The 22,971-nt window shown below is 45.5% G+C and overlaps 1 protein-coding gene and 1 long non-coding RNA gene across 4 annotated transcripts; both read right to left on the bottom strand.

Annotated features, from left to right (window-relative positions):
- Positions 1-247: 247 nt before the first annotated feature.
- On the bottom strand, positions 248-22,569 carry SORD (sorbitol dehydrogenase). Of its 3 annotated transcripts, XM_079953441.1 has the most exons (10): positions 22,395-22,410; positions 17,728-17,761; positions 15,778-15,910; positions 14,843-15,007; positions 11,967-12,126; positions 9,591-9,709; positions 8,092-8,157; positions 6,380-6,555; positions 5,123-5,244; positions 248-2,392 (listed from the first exon to the last, which is right to left on the bottom strand). In XM_079953441.1, exons 4-10 carry the CDS (start codon positions 14,991-14,993, stop codon positions 2,227-2,229), a joined length of 960 nt encoding a protein of 319 aa, XP_079809567.1. In that variant the 5' UTR covers positions 14,994-15,007; positions 15,778-15,910; positions 17,728-17,761; positions 22,395-22,410; the 3' UTR covers positions 248-2,226. The 3 variants fall into 3 exon arrangements, with proteins under 3 accessions (XP_079809567.1, XP_079809565.1, XP_079809566.1); XM_079953439.1 differs by lacking the exon at positions 15,778-15,910 and having other exon boundaries at positions 22,395-22,569; XM_079953440.1 differs by lacking the exons at positions 15,778-15,910; positions 22,395-22,410 and adding an exon at positions 19,617-19,634.
- LOC307203033 lies at positions 5,624-6,342 on the bottom strand. The gene is made up of 2 exons (XR_013833087.1): positions 5,827-6,342; positions 5,624-5,775 (listed from the first exon to the last, which is right to left on the bottom strand). It is a non-coding gene; the product is annotated as an uncharacterized lncRNA (long non-coding RNA).
- Positions 22,570-22,971: the final 402 nt, after the last annotated feature.

Here is a 22,971-nt window from a genome sequence, read left to right as displayed (position 1 = left end):
TTATTTGGAAACGAGGACATCTGTACCTTAGGAATCAGAGAAGATGAGGACATGTGGGGGAGGGAATTCAGGAAAAGGGGCAAGTAAATCCTATTAAAGTAGCCGAACATGTGAAAAAGGTTGGTCCCAATGCCTGTGAAACTGCCTCATGTAGAAAAATGCAGCTCATTGGAAAGACCTGATCACTAATAGCTGCCAACTCCTGCTTTCCCAATTGTGGTAAAGACATTCAGTTGAAAAAGAAATTTGCTCAATACAGCTACTTTATTTCCAAGTTACTCTCGAGTTTTAAAACAAAATAACATTTCCCAAAAATTCAAAGCCATCAGAGTGGTTTCTCCAGTCCCTTCCAACAGACTCTGCCTATTTGCATTTCCTTTTGATAGCTCAATGTACGTCTGTGAACAGAGGCAGCCCAGTGGAAGGCAGACTCAGTATAACATGACCCTAGCGAATGAAATATATAATTAGTGGTTTCTGCCCTAGGCCCTTGCTGAAGGCACAGGATCTTGGGTTGTCAGTTAAGTATGTGGCCACTTCACACTTCAGAATTACAGTCCAGCCTTTAATCTGGCTGCTTGCTGAAGCATGTCGACATGCCTTTCAAGCCTTTGATACAATGAGGAAGTGGCTCTCATTACAGCACTTGTGGAAAAGCAAGGGTTTAGGTAATCCCTGCAGGTTTCCAATGCAGAATATTTGAACACGAGAGATATGTTTGCACAGGGAATCTGTGCACAGGCAAAGCGCCAAACATCCCCTGCTTTTGTTTCTTAGTGGCAATAAATGGTTGAAGTCCCTGAGATGCTCCTAGAAATTTGGTTATCTGTCCAATTCACACTTCCCAAAATGGTGCATCTATCCTTCAAAATTCTGTTATCTGAATTTTGCAATGCAGTTTTCCCATCAAAAAAATGTGCACAAAATGCATATATCAGTGAAAACAACAGGTGAAAATAATATTAGGGTATATTGCTTGCAAAAATGTGTATATTAAGAGAAATGTGCACTTAAGTGCTGACCAGTGTCCACAAGGACTTCCAAATATATCACAAAGTGATGTAGATATGTAGTGATCTGAACTTAAGGACTGGAAAAACTAGAAACTGAAACCAATAGATTTATCCATCCCTAGATACGCCAAGAGATATCCATCTAGGTTGGAATTACAGAAGTTTTCAAGCATAGGGCACATACAATTGCATAATGGAGAAGTACTTCCTCTGTTACTGAAATAGTCACATTCGGGGGTAGCCTTCGTCCAGAAATGAAATATCTGTGGAATGGAATGTAACTTTGCTAGTCAAACTTCCAAATGCCCCCAACTCTATCTCCTTCACTCATCACAGGCATTTCTTACAGAGAAAGCAGCTCAAAAGCCCACATCTAAGTCCTGTAGTAAAGGAAATATGCAAGGAAGCAACTGGTGTGTGTGTTGATGAATGGTACACAGGGTCTGAGGCAGCATGGCTCCAAATTCCAGTCTCTGGGGAACAATAGCAGGAGTTCCCTGTCTACTGTCCTCAGTGACCAACCAACTTCCTACTGGGCTTCCTATAGGCATCTGACCGGTCATTATGGAAAATAAGATTCTGGACTAGGGCTCTTCTTAGGTTCTTAGGATCTACATATGTTTATCAAAAAGAAGTTCTGACTGCTTAGGAAATGAATATAAGTGGATGTGAAATCTGTATTAGTTGTGGGTGAGAGGGGGGAGAATATGAGAGGAACAAGTCCATAGTGTTATCTGGTAGCAGAAACATATAATCAGAGCAGTGACGTGGTACAGCTCTTACTGGGCTGAACTATTTCAGACTACAGGTGGGTAATGCATAGTTGAGTGTTCTGCCATATGAAACAGCTCCCCAGACATACAAAGCTAGGTGGTTAGGCTAGAACCTTCCTCCTTGATATAACAGTTTTGTTTATCCAGGGAGTTTGTTATCTGGGGAACTCACACAGGCAGTACAAAACAGAACTGCCCAGCAAAAGCTGCACTCCATGCCTGTTCTGTGTGTTTCAGCTCGTAACACCTATAATCAAATTCCTCCTACTGATTTCAGCATTTCATCAAATGGTGCTAACTTTTCTAGGTAAGAGAGCATAAGCTTTATAATTTCACTGAAATTTGTTTCCTAGGTGATGCAGTTTTAAGGCTCTGAGTGTCCTTTAGAAGCAAACTACCCTCATTGGCAGGGCAGCAGAGTGTTGCATTCTGGTTTTTTTTCAAAGATTCTGGTCGCTGGGATCGCACTTCAGCATAATTTTTATCCCAAGCCCCTTCTTGGTGGCCTCAAAAGCATCTATAGCTTTTTCCAAAGGAAAGCGATGTGTCACCAGTGGTTGGACGTCCACTTTTTTTGATGCAAGCATAGCAATTGCCATAGGCCACCTGCAAGAAAAGAGAAGGAAGGTATTTGCAAAAGCACCAAGTTTCATGTAGCCTCTTGCGAAACAAATGGAGAGACAGGAGGACAGCAGCAGCTGGGAGAGTCAAGCACCAGGACCAGCTAAACACGCCATGCCATTGAACTTCCTGCTACCTCAATGGTTTACTTGTTTTAATTTTATTCATTTTATGAAAACTTCTATAAGAAAGTTCTGCTCAGGAATTCTAAGGAACCAAAAAGGACAATGCAGTATTCAAAGGCTGAGCCAGCCATCTTGATTCAGAATGGTGTTCAGTTGTATCCAATCAGAGATGAAAACCTCCTCCTTGATCTCAGGAACCATCATGCAGAATTTGGTGACTACATCTAAAGAGGCATCGAAATGCACAGCCAACGGACAACTTTGCAAAATGTAAAGTAGGAACATAGTTTGATTTCCATGGAGACATCTTAATGTCAGAGGGTCAAGTGATTAATTGTGAGAAGCAAAGGCATTCTCTAATAACAGTTCACATCATTTTTAAAGTCACTAGTTGGTCACTATTTTCTCTTCCTCCTTTTTAACTTTGTAAGCTCAGGCACTAGATTGAATGCCTTTATAGGTGTTACCATATTTTTTCATATTGAGCTTCATGTCACATTTGTATTAGCATTGTACAATGAATTATGTTTGGTTCCTATTCAAACTTATCTTCTCATTTGCTTCCTGCTCACACCACCATGATAAAAGAGCTACAGGAGGCATATTTCTTTAGTTATGAGATTTATTTGATGAACTAACTCCTCTCTGTTGCTCACAGTTATAAACTGAACAGACTCCTGTGGCTCTGGAATGCCAATTTTTATAAAACTGCATCTATTACTTTCACTATTTGTCTCCTGAGTTTTCATTCATATTTGTTTTAAGGTTATGCGCCGCAGGGGTCAGCAAACTTTTTCAGGAGGGGAACGGTCCACTAATCCCTTAGACCTTGTGGGGGACCGGACTATATTTTTTTGGGGGAATGAACGAATTCCTATGCCCCACAAATAACCCAAAGATGCATTTTAAATAATAGCACACATTCTACTCATGTAAAAACATGCTGATTCCCGGACCGTACATGGGCCGGATTTAGAAGGTGATTGGGCCAGATCCTACTCTAGCATGACTATGGTTCCCCAATACAGCATTAGTTACAAATGCTGCATTGCCCCATCCATTATTTGTCTGCAAACCCCCAACCACAAAATGTTTTATATATGTATGGTAGCAAGCGATGTTGCATGTAAGAATAGATAGAAGAACGAACTATAAATTAGGAGGAAATGACAATGAAAACATGGTGAGCTAGCTATTGACACAAACAAACTTTGCGCCTCAGTTCTGAGCGCTATGAAAAAAACTTTCATCAGCCTTTCCTGCTCTTCAAAAGTGCATGTTTTATCACTATGAGGACCCACCAAAAAAGGAACTGGAAAACCACACTTACAGATTGTACCCTAACTGCTTCCATGACTAAACCTCCCCCCCCCCAAACAAAAACCTAATGTGTAGGAATGCCCTTAAAGAAATAGTTTCAAATAATAAAAATAAAACACGTAGCGATTTCAGCTTCTCTAGATCATTTTTTAAAATTAGTTTTCCAAATATAAAGACATTCCAACAGAATGCACAGATTTGTGACAGCTATAAACCAGGGGTGGGGAAGCCATGACCCCCTATATCCTATTGGAATCTGTCAATCCCAGCCAGCAGGGCCAATGGGGAGGGATGATGGAAGCTGTAGTTGAACAAGCTCTGGGAGGCCACAGACTCCAAGCCCATCTGCAAACTATAAAGTTGCACCCAGTTTTAACTCTGTGTTGCGGATAAGATCCTCATTTTCTTCTCTCCCGGCACTCTGGGCCAAATGCTTAGTGGGACACTGGAGATATGCAAGCCTATCTCATGTGTAGCTGTTAAATAACTTACAAATGGGGAAACAGCATAGAGGGAAATGGTTAAAAATCTCCTTCCCTTGCATGCACTCCTGATCAAAATTCAAGCACTTTCCCCAGTGGCTGTTTAAATAACAACAACAACCAGGAGACTCTTTTACAAATGTCCAACGCCTTGGCCCTTTGTTGCTCACTGGAGGGATAAGGGTGGCTCTAAATCTCGTATACAGATTTCACTGTCTAGCCCTATCTGGACTTGCACTGACACTGCTTAAGTATTCTGCAAAGCAGTTTATGTGCTACATATTCATCCTTGTGTGAGGCTCTGCGTCAAAATCTATCTTTTAAAAACGAGGCAAATTAAAAAAAGGAATGGAAATGTTTCGAAGATTATATGTTAAAATATTGTTCTAAGAAAGATATGCTAATATGCCTAGAATAAAAATGTCAAGTATATCTATGATTTGGAAAAGAGAAGAGATAAAAGAAATGCAAAGAATGATATATTTGGAGAATGCAAAGATAAAGGTGGAAATAGAGATTCAAAGAAGTCAAATTGTGGCGGAGGAAAGCTGTGGGTGGGTGGGTGGGTGCACTTTCATATAATAAATATGTAATATTTGCTTTCAGTGTTTTTGGATTGTTTTCAATCTTTTTTTCTTTCTTTGTTATTGCTGTTGTTTTGCTGTACCACTTACTTAACCAAAATAAATAAATAAAATTGGGGGGGGGAGGGGAAAAATGAGGCATTCCCTTTTTCCTCCTTGCATCAGTTAAAAAAACCACCATCTGTATCTCTAGAAAATACTCACGTATTGCAGTATCGAAATACCCCTCGGATGTCCACCTCCCGCACAGCAGCATTCACAATGGGCAACGTGGCCATCTCAGGTCCTAGCCCCACCAGAACCAGAGTCCCTCCAGAACGTGTTGCCTGAAGACAAAAGGAGAGACCCAAAATAAATGCGCATCTCCAATCAAGGATGACATGAGAGGACTCTTTCTGCCGACTTGGGGAGAACTGTTTCTAGCCTTGCAAACTGGGACAAAGTCCGAGGTGAGGATCTTAGGGCAGCTTCGTCGATGCAAACTAGCTTGTAAGAGAAACAGCAGCAGACAATGCATGCAAAAATATCACCTAACCTCAGGAGGTTGGGGTCCCCTGGAGAAGGGCCCTTTTTGAAGTTCTTAAATGACAGTGCTATAAACAAAAAATTGCCCTTTTCCCTTATGGGGTATCCAAGAGCCCATATAGAGTCCTTACATAGGTTCCCTATTGGTAGGAGAAAATAACAGAGGCCAACCAGAGAATATTGAGAAGCAAAGCAGCTAGTAAGCTTGATCTTTATTGATCTGTTGCAACAGGGTGCTCCCCTCACACGCAGGAAAGGAGGAGGAACCCAGAAAAATGGGGCGCAAGGCCTTATAAAGACTTTTGAAATTGCCACCCTGTAGATCAAGACCACTCCGAGAAACATCATACATACATCACAGAAGGGGTGTAACCTAAGACCACCCCTCAGATACATCATACCTACATCACAGAAAAGGCGGTCTAAACAGAAATTTGAATGTTGTTTTTCTCCTGTCCTTGTTTATCTCCTGTCTGGCAGGTTACTTGATTGGATTGCCTGGGCAGCCTGGCCAGTCTTTTGTAATGATAAATACTTAGTTCCTGGGCCAGGTCACAGGCTTACACCCTATTCAAACACAGACATACCCTTAAAACAGGATTTGTGAAGGAAAAGACAATGGGGAGGCTTTCCTACTTTGACCTCGCAGAGAAAACATTTGCTCAGTTTAAGAATCAAAATGGCTTCAGGTCGGTCTTCCTGTGCTGATCTATGTATGTGCGGTTATGAACATTACCATATATCTAAGACCTCGAAATTCCTATCACAACAGGCAGCTTCATCACAGACAATACATTTGTCAGATGCTGTTATAAAGATCTCTCAGCATAAAAAGGATAATTTCCATGTGTGTTTTCTCTCATTTCCTCCAACAGCAATAATCTCCACATTGCAAGGAAAAATTACGGTAATGCCGGTGAGCTAAGAGAGACTCACATATATTCCTGTCTGGATAGCGGCCTGGGCTCCGGTGCATTCGACCGTGATGTCAGGCATGCAACCAAGCGCTTGTTCCACCAGGTGGGCCACCTCCTCTGGGCTCTCACTCTTTATCTGAACTGCGAAATCAGCCCCAATTTCCTTAGCCTTTTCAAGACGGGGAGCTGATAAATCTACAGGGGGGTTGGGAAGACAAATAACAAAAACAATGGCAAGGACAGCATCAGAGCAGCATGCAGGTAACTGTGGATGAGCACACCCCATACATTTAAAGCACATAGGTAAAGGTAAAGGGACCCCTGACCATTAAGTCCAGTCATGGCTGACTGTGGGGATACAGAACTCATCTTGCTTTACAGGCCGAGGGAACTGGCATTTGTCCACTTCCGCAGACAGTTTTTCCGGGTCATGTGACCAGCATGACTAAGCTGCTTCTGGCAAAACCAGAGCAGCGCACGGAAACAGCGTTTACCTTCCCGCTGGATGGGTACCTATTTATCTACTTGCACTTTGGCGTGCTTTTGAACTGCTAGGTTGGCAGGAGCAGGGACCGGGCAACGGGAGCTCACCCCGTGGTGGGGATTCGAACCGCCGACCTTTTGATCGGCAAGCCCAAGCGGCACAGTGGTTTAACCCACAGTGCCACCCGCGTCCCTTTAAAGCACATGCCTTCCCCCAAAGGAACTGGGAACTATAATTTGTTAAGGGTGCTGGGAGTTGTAGCTCTGTATTCTGGGTTGCTGAAATAGACTTTGGTTTTTGAAGTTGGGTGAATCTTTGAAGTGGGTGATGCGAGAGAGAGGATTGCATATGTAATTTGGACGTATGCAATGTGAAATGTGGCTGCAGCTTCTTATTCCCCCTGTTCCTTATCCTTTGGGTTGAGCAATTATTAACAAAACCCACAGTATAGAATCAAATCTGCTGATAAATTGTTCTTATCTTGTGTATATTTGAGCTTTGTACTGAAACATTATCTCACCTTTTGCTTTACAAGGTATTTTGACCCTAGCTGCATTTTCATCCTCCACCCCACCCCACCCCACATGGGTTAATATATTTGCCAGCTTTGGATAATATTCAATGCATCTGACAAAGATGATAAGAACAACCCTCCTCAGTCAGGGAATAGGCCCACCTAATCCAGAACCCTTTTTCCACCAATGGTCGACCTTTTTTAAAGAACCACAAGACTTCTTGTAGTTGAGGCTTCAACCAAGACTTCAAATCAGTGAACTTCCATTTCATTGTTCTGCATGGGACAATGACAATAAAGATATCGTATCGTATTTCTGAGCTTCCTGCTCTCTCCTCATGAAACCAAGAACACCAAGGAATTCTGCAAGAATAATCTGCAGGAATCCTGAAAAATGCTAATTGCTGCTAACTGGTCATAGTTTGTAAATTATTATTCTGGGAGTTTGACTCTTCATGTGTAGATGAGACTGGCCACTGGCTTGCCTGATTCTGGTGATATGCACGAGTAGAAAATATTGAGATAACACCAAAGTTTTAATCAAACACTTTTGCTTTTTCCACAATCTCTGAGAACTGGGCCTAACTGTCAAGGGGCAGTTAAGCACATTACACTTCATCTTTTCCTGGCACTTGCCTTGACAACCCTAGTACTTAACGCCATGTAAACCCAGGGGACCAAAGTGAGTGTCATTACGGCACAAGGTGTCAAAGAGTTGGAAAATCTAACTTACCTGTTATCACCACTTGTGCAGCCCCCATTGCCTTAGCAATAAGCAAAGTCACAAGTCCAATGGGTCCTGGAAGATGAGCAAAAGAAAAAAGAAGGAAGTGTTCTACTACCCTTTGACATTTGTTTCCAGGTTGGTTTACAAGATGAAGATCTTTCCTAATACATATTTTCCTAAGGATGTTGTCACGCTGCCGTTTGTGTGACTGCCAACAGGAGGCGCTGCAAACTGCAACATGACAACAAACTGGGCCATTGCAACAGCACTGGGGGATGAAGAGAAGGGACTCAGGTGGGCGGGTAGCCCTGGCCAGCAAATGGAGGTTTGCTGAGGTCCATGGGGTGATTTTGGTGTAGAGTATGGGGAGAGGTGGCTTTGGTGAGGAGCAAACGTGGGTGGCTTGGGCAAGGGGGTTGCGGTAGTTGGGGTTAGCAAGCAAAGAAATCATGGGCGCAGCCATTAGCAAAACAAGAAAAATGGAATATAATTTTAAGCACAATCCAAGGGTAGGGCCTTTTCTGTTGTGGAATGCCTTGCCATGTGAATCTATGAGGCCTCATCTCTATATTGCTTCAGGTAGTTGGTGAAGACCTGGCTCTTTTAAAATTCCTTCACTTAGGCTGTCACTAGTTTAGTTCTTTGTTTACCTTGTGCTGCTGGAATTGTTCAAACTGCTGGATATGGTTACATTATTTTTTTGATTGTGGGAAGGGATCTTTGAGGATGGTATTTGGTTTTACTGCTTTTAGTACTATTTTATGTTAAGAATGGGACGCGAGTGGTGCTGTGGGTTAAACCACAGAGCCTAGGATATGCCGATCAGAAGGTCAGCAGTTTGAATCCCCGCGACAGGGTGAGCTCCCGTTGTTCGGTCCCAGCTCCTGCCCACCTAGCAGTTTGAAAGCACGTCAAAGTGCAAGTAGATAAATAGGTACCGCTCCGGCGGGAAGGTAAACGGTGTTTCCATGCGCTGCTCTGGTTCGCCAGAAAGCGGCTGTCATGCTGGCCACATGACCCAGAAGCTGTACGCCGGCTCCCTCAGCCAGTAAAGTGAGATGAACACTGCAACCCCAGAGTCGGTCATGACTGGACCTAATGGTCGGGGGTCCCTTTACCTTTACCTTTACCTTTACCCTTGGGCTGGTCCAGAGAATCCAGCTGGTGATTATAATAAAGGTAAAGGGACCCCTGACAGTTAAGTCCAGTCACAAACAACTCTGGGGTTGCTTTCAAACTGCTAGGTTGGCAGGAGCAGGGACCGAGCAACGGGAGCTCACCCCGTCGCGGGGATTCGAACCACCAGCCTTCTGATCGGCAAGTCCTAGGCTTTGTGGTTTAACATAAAGCACATTGCAATAGTTGAGTCTTCATGACTTGTTATGAAAAAGCTGTTTCCTGATTTGCAACATATCCCCATGTGAGCCGCATGCACTGCCCACTGGACTCGGAGATGGCTACTTAGCTTGTATAAAAAAAGAACAGCAAAACAGGGTATACCATACCAGCACCACAAATTAAGACCTTGCTTCCCAGAGTCACTCCGGCTCTTCGGCAGGCATGGATTCCCACAGAAAGAGGTTCGATGAGGGCACCTTCCTCATAGGTCACATTGTCTGGAAGTCTGCAGCAAGACAAGACAGAGAAACATGTCACACACAAAAACCAGAATGGTCATGGAAGAAAGTTATGATCTACTGCAGTGGTTCGCAATCGGTTGTCCGTGGACCCCAGGGGGTCTGCATAACCCACCCAGGGGGTCCGCGGCACATACCTGTAAAGTGTCTTAAGCATCCCATGGCAGGGAAGGGCAGGAGCCTGGTGTCGGGATTGTGGCCCCTGGATCTGGGGGAAGGGCTGCTCAGCTTAGTCACCTTTGGTAGATGGGGGCTGCTGTCTCTCCTGCCATGGCTGCAGCCCCTCCTGCAGTGGCCTTGGGGCCACCTAGGAAAAGTGAGCGGGTGGGTCGCTCCCAGAAGGGACCTTTCATACTGGCACACAGCTTGGCTTTTCAAAAACAGGCAGTCAGCAGTGCTTGGCCAACTGGGAACCACTGATCTACTGAATCAGAAACACCAGTAGAGGCAGATTCCAGAATAACAAATATCCTCCCAAGTCCATTTAGACCCGGTCAAAGTTCCCACCTCTGCTTTGAAATGTCATCCTACACTAACTTGGATTGGGGCTATTAACCTTAGAACTGCTGAAGCATAGCTGTTAAAGTGTCTAAAGAAAGAGCAAAATTCCTTACTGCAAATTTTGACAAACACATTGCTTGTAACCTCCCAGGTTGACCAGTGGGCCTTGAAATTCACAAGTTAGTCTACTCATCTAAGGAGGGCAGAGTTGTTGGGGGTTTTTTGGTCCCTTCAACACTGGCTAAAGCTTTATTTTTCTGAGGAAGGATGTGAAAAGCCATTGGGCAAGAATCCATTCATTACCAGCTGTTAGAGGCTCTGGGAACTGCCACTCTGAGAGGGGCACAGGGGTCTCCTAATGGTTTTTAGCACCCTTAAGAAACTTCTTTGGGGGAAGCCATGACTGTTTAAAGTAGCACGATACTGCTTTAAATGTACAGTGGTGCCCCGCAAGACGATCGCCTCGGAAGACGAAAAACTCGCTAGACGAAGGAGTTTTTCATTTTCTTAGCCACTTCGCAAGACGCATCTCCCTATGGGCTTGCTTCGCAAAACGAAGCTTGCCCCACAAGCTCCGGGGATAGCAGGGAAGCGCAGCGCGTCTTCCCCGCTGTCCCCGGACCTCTTTTGAAGCAAGGGGCGGCGGGGAGAAGATCGCTTCTCCCCATTGCCAGCCCCGCAATCTCCGGGGACAGAGGGGAAAGCGCGCGCGCCTTCCCCTCTCTCCCCGGACCCCTTTTGAACCAAGGGGCGGCAACGGGGAGAAGCGATTCTCCCCGCTGCCCCTTCCCTTGCTTTAAAACAGGTCCGGGGAAAGAGGGGAAGGCGCGCGTGCCTTCCCCTCTGTCCCCGGAGATTGCGGGGCAGGCAACGGGGAGAAGCAATTTTCTCTTCGCCGCCCCTTGCTTTAAACAGGTCCGGGGACAGAGGGGAAGGCGCGCGGCGCTTCCCCTCTGTCCCCGGACGGTCTCCATAGGAACGCATTGATTGATTTTCAATGCATTCCTATGGGAAACCGTGCTTCGCAAGACGAAAAACTCGCAAGAAGAAAAAACTTGCGGAACGAATTAATTTCGTCTTGCGAGGCACCACTGTATAGTACAGATGGGGCCTGAGTAAGATTAGCATAGTACCATATTTTGGGATTCCTTGACTCTAGAACTCATGATAAATATTTAGAAGACATAACTGAACTAATACAAAAATGTGTATCTATGATTGAAGACCCTTGGCAAAGAAAGGGGAACAGAAAGCCGCCACCCCCCAAAAAAGTCTATTCGTGAGAACACTGTATTTTCAGCATTTATATAAATAGGATTCTCTGCATAACCCCAAAACACACAGTGCCCACCATAATTAGTAATGGCGTACAATGGTCTTGTTGAGTTGCTTCAAGTCTACTGTGCAACATTTAAAAGAATGATCTGTCAGATATCAACGAGAGGGGCCGTAAAAGCTGATAGGAATTCTTAAATATCACCTGAATTAGAACTAAAAACAAGAAACTACCTGCAAAAATCACACTCAATTTTCCCTATTCACTTGTTCGTTAAGATACGGTTTCCCATTTTATTTGCCACCCCAGTCATGGTATTGTATAGTCTAGATATGCAAGATCAAGACTTCCAGACCAGAAGACTTCTGGACTTCAAGATCAACAATAACAATTTGCGCAAAACCACACTCAGTGGAGAAAATCCCTTTGGCTAGCATGTGTTCCCATGACAGGTATTTGCAACTAACTTGTAGCAAAAGTTTGCATCATGCTTGTAATAGCGGCACAGGTTCCCATCATCAGGAGGAGTTGCACAGAAGAAGATGCTTGGAGACAGGTTATATCGGCCAGTTTTACAGAATTCATCTGTTTCTCGGGGAACTCCAGGCTCAATAGCCACTCGGTCACCTGGGACACATCAAGGATGCAACAAGATAAGAGACTGGACTAATTGTCATGTAAAGAGGTGACCTGTGTCTTGGGATCAGAGATCAGACTGCAACGGCCTTGGTCCAGTATATCTGAAGGAGCGTCTCCACCCCCATCGTTCTTCCCGGACACTGAGGTCCAGCGCCAAGGGCCTTCTGGCGGTTCCCTCACTGCGGGAAGCCAAGTTACAGGGAGCCAGGCAGAGAGCCTTCTCGGTAGTGGCGCCCTCCCTGTGGAATGCCCTCCCACCAGATGTCAAAGAGAACAACAACTACCAGACTTTTAGAAGACATCTGAAGGCAGCCCTGTTTAGGGAAGCTTTTAATGTTTGATGTTTTAGAGTATTTTAATATTTTTTTGGAAGCCGCCCAGAGTGGCTGGGGAAGCCCAGCGGGCGGGGTATAACTAATAAATTATTATTATTATTATTATTATTATTATTATTATTATTATAGCACAAAATATATCAAAACATACTAGGAAATCACATTTTCAGACAATGCAGCTTAACATCCTAGCATCCGTAGGTGAACTCCAAGCCATTTTCACACATATTATCTCAGTAAAACTTCCAATAGCCCCTGTGCCAGGACCATTACAGTGGTACCTCTGGTTATGAATTTAATTCATTCCAGAGGTCCGTTCTTAAGCTGAAACAGTTCTTATCCTGAGGTGCGCTTTAGCTAATGGGGCCTCCCGCTGCGAGCACACCTCTGACGCATGATTTCCGTTCACATCCTGGGGCAAAGTTCACAACCAGGAGCAGCTACTTCCGGGTTAGCGGAGCTCGTAACCTGAAGCATTCGTAACCAGAAGTGTTCGAAACCAGAGGTACCACTGTACTTTTATATTTCAGGTGATGTGGCTTAGATAATAATTGAATGCTTAAGGTCACCTAGTGAGTACATGGTACAAGTCAGTGAGATTTTAAGTGAGCACAGGGATGGGGAACCGATCACCCTCCAGATGTTGTTGGACTCCAACTTGCATTGGTGAACGTGGCCAATGGTCAAGGTAGATGAGAGTTGTACAGTGGTGCCTCGCAAGATGAAAAGAATCCGTTCCGCGAATCTCTTCGTCTAGCGGTTTTCTCGTCTTGTGAAGCAAGCCCATTGACGGCTTAGCGGATCAGCGGCTTAGCGGCTTTTAGCGGCTTAGCGGATCAGCTGATAAGCGGCTTAGTGGCTTAGAAAAAGGGGGGGAAGGGGGAAAAAACTGCAGGAACTCGCAAGACATTTTCGTCTTGCGAAGCAAGCCCATAGGGAAATTCGTTTTGCGAAGCACCTCCAAAACGGAAAACCCTTTTGTCTAGCGGGTTTTCCGTCTTGCAAGGCGTTCGTCTTGCGGGGCACCACTGTAGTTCATCAACATCTGGAGGGCTATATGTTCTCCACTGTAATACTAAAACATTCAAATCAGGTTTCCATCAGTTCCAAACTCAGGAGGCGGATGTCTGACAAAGAGTTTCCTTTGAGGATTTCTGACATTTCATCCAAACACAAAAGTTTAGGATCAGAATTTTCCTTCTCCTAAATGGGCTACCTTCCCAGGTTGGCAAGCCCCACCTGCCCCTTACTTCCCTCTACAGCATGTGCAGAAACCGCCTTCTTGGTTGTTGGACCCACTATTGGCCTCGTCTGCTCAATCTGACAGAGCCTGTTTTCACATGCAGGGAAAGTCCCTAACTCACTGAAGGTCTGAGACCCGTCAACTACCCTCACATGGTTCAATTGGCCAATCAAAGCCGTTTCCTGGGTGTGGCCGCTGTTGCATGCTGACAGCTTCTAGGAGCCACAGGTGAGAGTGGAGTGCAGGATGGGGACCAAAGGTGGACAAACGACCCCAAAAGGAGTATGACATGTCCCCCACCAGAGGTCCTACCTCTCCCCTAACACCACATACACCCCACTAAAGACATTAATATATCCTAGAGATCTCACCAGCCGTCAAAAGGAGGTATGTAATCACCATGGTCACTTTGATCTGTGGATGAAGGCCTGTTTATGGTGCCTTAAGCATCACACTGCATGCTGGGATTTGGTCATGTGCTTGTAGCGCTGTGGCACCATTTCTCTGGAATTCTTTTCCATTAGAAGTGAAGGCCCAACATAGTCATGCTTTCAATGTTCCATTCCCCGCCCCCCTCTCTAGTCTCCCTAAATTGCCCGGTTTTATTTCTGAAGTTTTAAATGCTTGTTGCTTTTTATGTCTTAATACTGTTTTTTATTTTATGGAATATGTTTTATATTCTGTTCTCCACCTTTTATGCTTTTTTATTGTTTGGCTGTACTGTACTTTGTATTCTTGTACAACACGGTCTGGTGGAGTTGCTTTTTACATGAGATTATAAGGACAGATTGTGAAGCTGAGGCTCCAGTACTTTGGCCACCTCATGAGAAGAGAAGACTCCCTGGAGAAGACCCTGATGTTGGGAAAGATGGAGGGCACAAGGAGAAGGGGGCGACAGAGGACGAGATGGTTGGATAGTGTTTTCGAGGTTACCAGCATGAGTCTGACCAAGCTGCGGGGGGCAGTGGAGGACAGGAGTGCCTGGCGTTCTCTGGTCCATGGGGTCACGAAGAGTCGGACACGACTAAACGACTAAACAACAACATAAGGTGCTTTGTGGAGGAAGTGGGGTATACATGTTTAAATAAAATAAAAACGAATGAATAAATGAAGGCCCCCTGCTCACCTTTCTTTAATTTGGTCACTGCGGACCCCACTTTGACAACTGTTCCTGAAGCCTCATGGCCCAGCACCATGGGCTTCTTCACAACAAAATCTCCAACTCGTCCATGTGTCCAATAATGGACATCAGAGCCGCAAATCCCTACAGAATGCATCTTCAAAAGCACTTCTGGGAGAGAAGAGACAAATCAGAGAGTGAAATCTCCTCAGGGAAAATCTCTTATCAGCAATGCAAATACACCAATATCAAGAAAACAGTGGACGGCTTGGAAAGCACTTGGCTTTTCAATATTTGTGTTTCTAGTTATTTTCAAAGTGGAAATGCCTGAAATATTGACATTTCTTTTCTGGTTTCTTGCCAGAAGGCTCCTAGAATGTTTCAAAGATGTAATATCTAGTGCAGGCAGGTTTGAGTCATGCCCAGTTGAGTTTGACAGCCATTGCCTGGATTACAAGTTTTCCATCTCACATTACCTGCCAATTCATGTATGCCCATCAATCTACCTGCTTGCTATTTTGTATCTGTTACGAGTGGTTAAGGGTTACCATTTTCTGGAGGAAAGACTTATTTCTTCAGAAGTGCTGAGTTGTCCAATGGGCAGAATGCAAAATTCACCAGGCACATTTTAAGTGGCTATTGGTCATTTGTGACCAAATGAAGGTGACTGGACACCAGGATGGTGCCCGACATCTCCATGTCTGCTGAATGCCTGGGGATCCTTGGATTTTGCCTATTTTCAAACAGTAACAACACATCCTTTGGAATTCTATCAGTGATATTTTATCTGCACAATCAGAATGAATTTCAGGAACCCAAAAGTCTCTGGTTTATCTGCAAATCTCACTGCATTTCAGAGATGTACATGTTTTGCTGAATTACTTGCACAGTGAACAGAAATTTCAGAATCAAATTTACTTGAGAAGTTAATTGGAATTCACCTCTGGGCCATTATTTGGGTCTTGTGTGCACCTACAGTGAGCCAAATGCACTGGGCTTCAATGCTGGGAGGAGATGTCCTTAATTTCCATACAACAATGGGTTAATGATTTGTACTCCCTACCTTGAGTTGAGCTGGCAGTGAATCAACATAAGCACAAAGGAGAGAAATATGAGAACGTTTCACTAGCTTTTCTTGAGACTTATGCATGCAATCATAGGAAGCAACCCAGTGTATCTGTATTACCAACTCAAAACACATGAATCCACATCTCTCCTTTCTATGCTGACTTTCTGGCTTTTCATTTGCCTGATACTTTGGCTGCATTGTTTGAAAATTGTAAGAAAACAGCTTCTGTTAAATGCAGTAGCACTGCTGAGCAGAGGTGTGAGGAAGGGTAACAAAAGAGAGCGGAGGCAAAGAGCAAAGTCCATCTGCTGCAAAAGCTGCACTTGCCTAAGGCTTATACCGCACAGACCTCATTGGTTCACACCTGCGTAAGCCACTAGAGGCCTCTGTGCTGATGCATTTGGAGGGCTTTAGACTGAAGTCTCCCTTTCATCATCCTGCATCTTAAAAATTAGGACCCACTTCACTCTAGACAGGTGTCAATCCTATTTGTAGTCTGGCTACTTCCATCAACCATCCTGCTCCATTTGTTAGAATGTGGTGCTGATGGTGCCAAGGTTGCAGGTTCGATCCCCATATGGGACAGCTGCATTGCAGGGGGTTGGACTAGATGATTCTCAGGGTCTCTTCCAACTCTACAATTCTATGCATCTATGAATCTAATTTTCTGCCACTGACACTGCTCTTCTTGCCTTCCGCTGCCTGCTATGTCTTGCCTGTTCCTGCTTGGCTCTCAGCCAAATGATCCTTCACTCTTGAACCTCATATTAGTGAATAACCAAAAACAAGGCTTTCTCCGTTAACTCAAGTAATTCTGAATAGGACCTTTGGCCTTTCATAAAACATTCCCTTGATTTGTGCGCTAAACACATGGACAGCCATAGCAAACATACATAAACATATATATAACTCAGGCCACTCATTCCACCCCCCACCCATGAGACAGTACAGAAATGGCAGCATGTAACTAACTCCTGCAGGGACGTGGGTGGCGCTGTGGGTTAAACCACAGAGCCTAGGACTTGCCGATCAGAAGGTTGGCGGTTCGAATCCCCGTTGCTCGGTCCCTGCTCCTGCCAACCTAGCAGTTCAAAAGCACAACAAAGTGCAAGTAGATAAATAGGTACCGCTCCAGTGGGAAGGTAAACGGCGTTTCCGTGTGCTGCTCTGGTTCACCAGAAGCAGCTTAGTCATGCTGGCCACATGACCTGGAAGCTGTATGCCGGCTCCCTCAGCCATTAAAGCGAGATGAGCGCCACAACCCCATAGTCGGCCACGACTGGACCTAATGGTCAGGGGTCCCTTTACCTTTACTTTAACTAACCCCTGCGGCAGGTGAACCTTCATTCCAATGCACAAGCAGTAGAATATGTGAAATGGAGACATGTGAAAGATACAACAGCTGGTTCTTTGGCTGCAGAAATCGCAAGGTGCTTTCTCCTCCTAGCCAGAGATATCTACTGCAAGCTTCTGAGAGCTCCATCTTTCATGTGTCAATTTAGAGAAAGAAGAACTTACAAAATTGGCACTGGAGTGGGGCGGGGGCGGGGTCACATTTCCCCTGAATATTATGACTGTTTATGCCTTGAAGAGTTAGCTAAGAATTGAAATGGTTACCATTATGCCTTTCACTGAACCAACTATATTGCTAAGGCAATAAATTAGCCTTCAGTGGAGGGTGAAGATTTAATCTGAATACTCAAGGAGCCTGACTTTATTTTGCACCAACATAGTGATGATTCATCTGACAAGAGGTATAAAATACGTTTTGTTAAAAAAAAAAAATCACAAGCTGAATGACAGCTAGCCTAAACAGACCTACCGTTGGGACCTGGTTCAGGTACTGGCCGGTTTTCCTGCAAGGAAACAAAGGAGACAACATTCAGCTTTCTAGAAAACTTTCTGTTGCTTCCTCTAGGTCTAGGATTATACTGAAGGCTGGTTCAGGTGGCCTACTATAGCAAATTTCTCACCATCCTAAAGGCCAGCAGTGCTTGGCTTATACTGGAAGAACACTATTCAGAGGTAGAAAACTGGGAATAAAGCAAATAGAGGTATTTGAGCCACTTGTGGGTCGAAATATGAGCAACTTCTTCCAATTGCTGTGAAGCTGAGTCTACAAGGACTGTGCTTGCCTGCAACTTAGATGAATTGACTGGGTAGTGCTAATGAATCCAAAGGGGATGAACCTATTACATTGCTGGACATACGAGCACCAACTTGAATCTAATCAGAATTAGATCTTACCAAGTTCAATTGATTTTTTTTAAAAAAACTATTAAGTTAGGATTAATGGGTTAATTTGGATTGCAACCTTAATCTTCCTAGCCTGATGTAAGATTTTGCCTAGTTGCTTCCCAATAATTTTTACACAGGGAAATAAGATACGTCAATATATCAGAACGAAACCTATAAAAAGTCCTCTTTCCACTAGGCAAAAAATGGTAAAGTTCTTAACATGAGCAGAAAGGTTGTAGGTTTCCTTCCAAGTCAATTCTGATTCTGCACCACTTTAATTCTGAGAAGAAATGTTCAAAAATGTAGCACTTTCAATGAAGACTCAAGTAGGATTGCCTTCAGCCCTCACTGCAACAAGCTTTTTGAACACTCTACATGCAATGTTCAAATTGAAAAGCTTCAGAGAAAGTACACTCACGGGGCAATCCTATGCATATCCATTCAGAATTAAGCCCCAGTGAGTTCCATAAGATGAGATGGTTGGACAGTATTCTCGAAGCTACGAACATGAGTCTGACCAAACTGCGGGAGGCAGTGGAAGACAGGAGTGCCTGGCGTGCTCTGGTCCAGGGGGTCACGAAGAGTCGGACACGACTAAGCGACTAAACAAGAGTTCCATAGGACTGCAAACTCAGTCTTCACCATTTAAAGAAAAGTGAGTAATAAGTAAAAGGAAAGTGTGGTGAAATATCTAAAACTGCTGTAGAGATGCTGTGGAGCATGCAAGTAAGTCTTTAATGTTTAGCCAGTGAGCAAACATAATATTGGTTGTGGGTGAGGGATCCATGTCCAAGATGACAAAATCTCAACTGGTGGCTTCCAACTTAACAATTCTGCTGGCACAAGGACTTTTACCTACATGATGGAATCTCCCTGCCTGCTCATCTCCCTGCGCACCCTGTAAATCAGCTCGGGGGGGGGGGTGTTAAATGAACCTTTAGAACAGAATGAGGGGTCACATTGGGAGGGGAGAGGGGGAGGAAGTTCCACTGTATAGTGGTACCTCTAGATACGAATGGGATCCGTTCCGGAGCCCCATTCGCATCTAGAGGTAAACGTAACTAGCGACGGCACGTCTGCGCACGCAAGCATCATTTAGACGTCATTTTGAGCGTCTGCGCATGCGCAAGCGGCGAAACCAGGAAGTAACGCGCTCCGTTACTTTCGGGTCGCTGAGGAGCGCAACTCAAACGCGCTCAACTCAAAGCATATTTACCACCTAAAATAGCTACCACCCAAATAGCTAATCATCTGATTTTAGCCTGCTCTTAAAAAAATGTGATCCTAGCATTAAGAAACCAGAAACATTTGCCCACACCAAGATGGTGCCCTTACTGCAAATAGGTCACATCCAACCATAGTTGTTATGCACATGGCTTCTCCCAAAGAATCCTGAGGGGTAAACTAAAGTTCCAAGGATGGTTTGGGGGACAACATATGCTTTAAATGGATGGTGCATAAACTCATCATTACCTATCTGTTGTGAGGAAAGCAACATTCCATAACTACGGAGAAAATGCTAATAGTTCACTATCAGCCTTGTGACTAAACTCCAGTGGTAAATCTTCCTTTCTTATCAGAATTCAAGACATCAGAGAGGTTAAGGTTTATTAAAATTCCACAGTAGCAGCCAAAGTTCTTGCAAGGAAAGCAGCACACGGAAAATGAGAAAAGAACAGTACAACAGCTTAGAATACTTCACAGCAGTGGCTTAAAACACAGCAAGGTCATTCCCCACCTGCGTTTCAAGCCACATTCGCACAGTGCTGAACACATCAGAGAGGGGTCAGGGATGTATTTACCCAAAGCACATGACCTTTTTTGTTTCCCTGCCCCAGCAACCCACCCACTCTCGGATTGCCCATTCATAAAGCTGTCATATGTGCATGCATGATCATTTGCGCATGTGCAATGACTTGTCTCAAATGTGTACACCATTATTAAATATAAAGTGAATGCAGCTTAAGTTTTCTAGTTGGACTGTAGATGGTTTAAGAAGAAAAAACCACATAAAACAAAAGTATTTGTCAAGAAACTACAGGATTGCTATGACTTGTGACTAATGTATGTACGTAGCTTCAAGATTGAGCCGTGAGAATGCAATGGATGTGGACATACCCTTAGAGCAAGAGTGGTTGGTGGCAATTGCCTTCACTCCCTTTTTATGGCTTCCCAGAGTCATCTAGTTAACTTCTATGGGGTGAAGGATTCTGGACCAAATTGACCTTCATTTTGATCCAGCTAGGTGCTCATGTTCCATCTCAAGTTGATCAACAGCACAAGATTTATTTATCTGCATGCATTTATATACCACCTTGCTCCCAACATGGAACCCAAGCTGACATCCATGTGGTTCCCAGGCACTCACCAGACCCAGACCTGCTTAGTTTCAGCAAGATGGTGGCCTCATGTGTCACACACTGGAGCTATTAAGGTTTGGGTCATACTACGTAACTAATGAGCACATGCTATGTACCCATAAAGAGAGAAAAAGATCAGTGTTCACAAGCTGGGTAAAGGCAGAGTGTCTATGCAGTGTGCCCATTAATCTGTCATGCATCAAGGAACTCCCTTGCCCTGAACTGCAAAGGAGTTTTTGCAGCTATATTACCCTAGGCACACTTACCGTATTTTTCGCTCTATAAGATGCACTTTTTCCCTTCTAAAAAGTAAGGGAAAATGTGTGTGCGTCTTATGGAGCAAATGCAGACTGCGTGGCTAAGCCCAAAGCGAAAGCAGGGAGACGGAGCGCTGCGCAGCGCTCCGTCTCACTGTTCTAGCTTGGGGTTAGCTGCACAAAGCCTTCACCCCGCTGCTCTGCGGAGGCTTCAAAGGCTGTCCCCAGAGCCAGAACAGCAAGAGGCTATCCCAGAAGCCAGATCCCTCTTGCTGTTCTGGCTTCTGGGGTTCAGAATTTTTTTCTTCTTGTTTCCTCCCCCAAAAACTAGGTGCACCTTATCATCTGGTGCGTCCTATAGAGCGAAAAATACGGGTACCTGGGATCAAATGCCACTAAACAGCACAGGACTCACTTATGAGTAAATGCTCCATTTTTGCAAGTGGCATGGAATGCCCAATTCTATGCACATTTATTCAGAAGTAAGACCCACAGCTGTGGGTTAAAGCCTTTGTGTGGCGCTGTGGGTTAAAGCCTCAGCGCCTAGGACTTGCCGATCGAAAGGTCGGCGGTTTGAATCCCTGCGGCGGGGTGCGCTCCCGCTGCTCGGTCCCAGCGCCTGCCAACCTAGCAGTTCGAAAGCACCTCCAGGTGCAAGTAGATAAATAGGGACCGCTTACCAGCGGGAAGGTAAACGGCGTTTCCGTGTGCGGCTCTGGCTCGCCAGAGCAGCGATGTCACGCTGGCCACGTGACCCGGAAGTGTCTCCGGACAGCGCTGGCCCCTGGCCTCTTAAGTGAGATGGGCGCACAACCCAGAGTCTGTCAAGACTGGCCCGTACGGGCAGGGGTACCTTTACCTTTACCTTTAAGACCCACAGCATTAGATTGGGTTATTCTCTAGGAGAAGCTGTCACTCAAGCACATGTTTTGAATGGCAATAGCCATGGTGAAACCTCAAGGAAGGAGTGGGAAAGACCCCCTTCTGAAGACACAGACAGCTGCTGCGTCAAATACAAACAGACCAATAATCCTACATTTGAGTATTTTTTTAAAGCCCTATCCAACTCATGCTGACTCAGAAATAAAACGTTCTGCTTGGGGCCTCCCAAGGACTGGATTGCTTCCTGATGCTGCAAGCATACACCTGTTTACTCGAATGTCAGCCTCGCTGTGCTCAACGGGGCTTACTCCCGGGTAAGTGCGCACAGTCCTTTCTCAAAGCATTCTGGGCACTGTAGTTCGTGCAGCCTCGCAAAGCCATTGAGAGTCCCTTGAGGGGCAAACTACACTACCCAGAGTCCCTTGAGGGGAAAGCGGCGTTTAAATAAGGCCACGGCTGCACCCCGCTCTCGCTTCAAGGGCGAGCTGGGGCCAAGTTTGCAACCGGGCGGCACCGGGGCCGCACACGCAGGCACGGCTCGAAAGGAAAAAGCGAGCAAAGCCGAAAGGCCCGGCCTTTTCGCAAGGCGCTTTTGCAACGTGCATGCATGAAGGCGGCTGAGGCTGCAGCCCCGGGCGAAAATAAACCGCGGCCAGCCGCCCCCCTCCCGGAATTGGAAGCCGCCCTGCAACGCCCGCGCGACCCGAGGCCGCTTCTCCTTGAGGGAAAACGGCCTCCCAGCGGGGCCGTACCAGGCGCAAGTCGCCGGCCTTGTGCACCACCACCGACAGGTTCGCGCCGTCGGGAGCCGCCATCGCTGCGCGCTTGGGTGTCCGCTGAGGTGACGCGCCTCCAAATGCCGCCGCCGCCGCTGCAGCCGCTTCGCCTCCTCAGCCGCCTCTCGCCGCCCTCTGTTTGGTCGGGGAACTTTGTCGCCGGGGGGGAGCGGGCGGAGCTCGGACTTCGCCCCCCGGGCCCCGGCTCAGTGGAGCGGGAGCCGCGGCGCAACGCCGCCTTGCCCCTCTCTCTACCTGCATGCGCTAGCCTCGTGGCACGTTGCCCCTTGTGTCTCGGGCGTGTTGTTTGCTTACGCAAAAAAGGGGGTCCTCACACAAAACCCCACACTGACTTATGTAGCAGGAACCCCCCCACCCCAATCATTCTGTTTGTACAAACTTCACACACACGCACACTCACACACTACATACGCTACGCTTCTGTTATAAATTCATAGAAAATCAACCATACATTGGATTTGCACTGTTCCACTTTTATTTTGACGGGACGCAGGTGGCGCTGTGGGTTAAAGCCTCAGCGCCTAGGGCTTGC

The sequence above is a fragment of the Podarcis cretensis genome (genome assembly GCF_951804945.1).
Source record: "Podarcis cretensis genome assembly, chromosome: 14".
NCBI classification, from domain to species: Eukaryota; Metazoa; Chordata; class Lepidosauria; order Squamata; family Lacertidae; genus Podarcis; species Podarcis cretensis.
The sequence above is the reverse complement of the archived record's forward strand: the minus strand, read 5'-3'. Positions and strand labels throughout refer to the sequence as shown.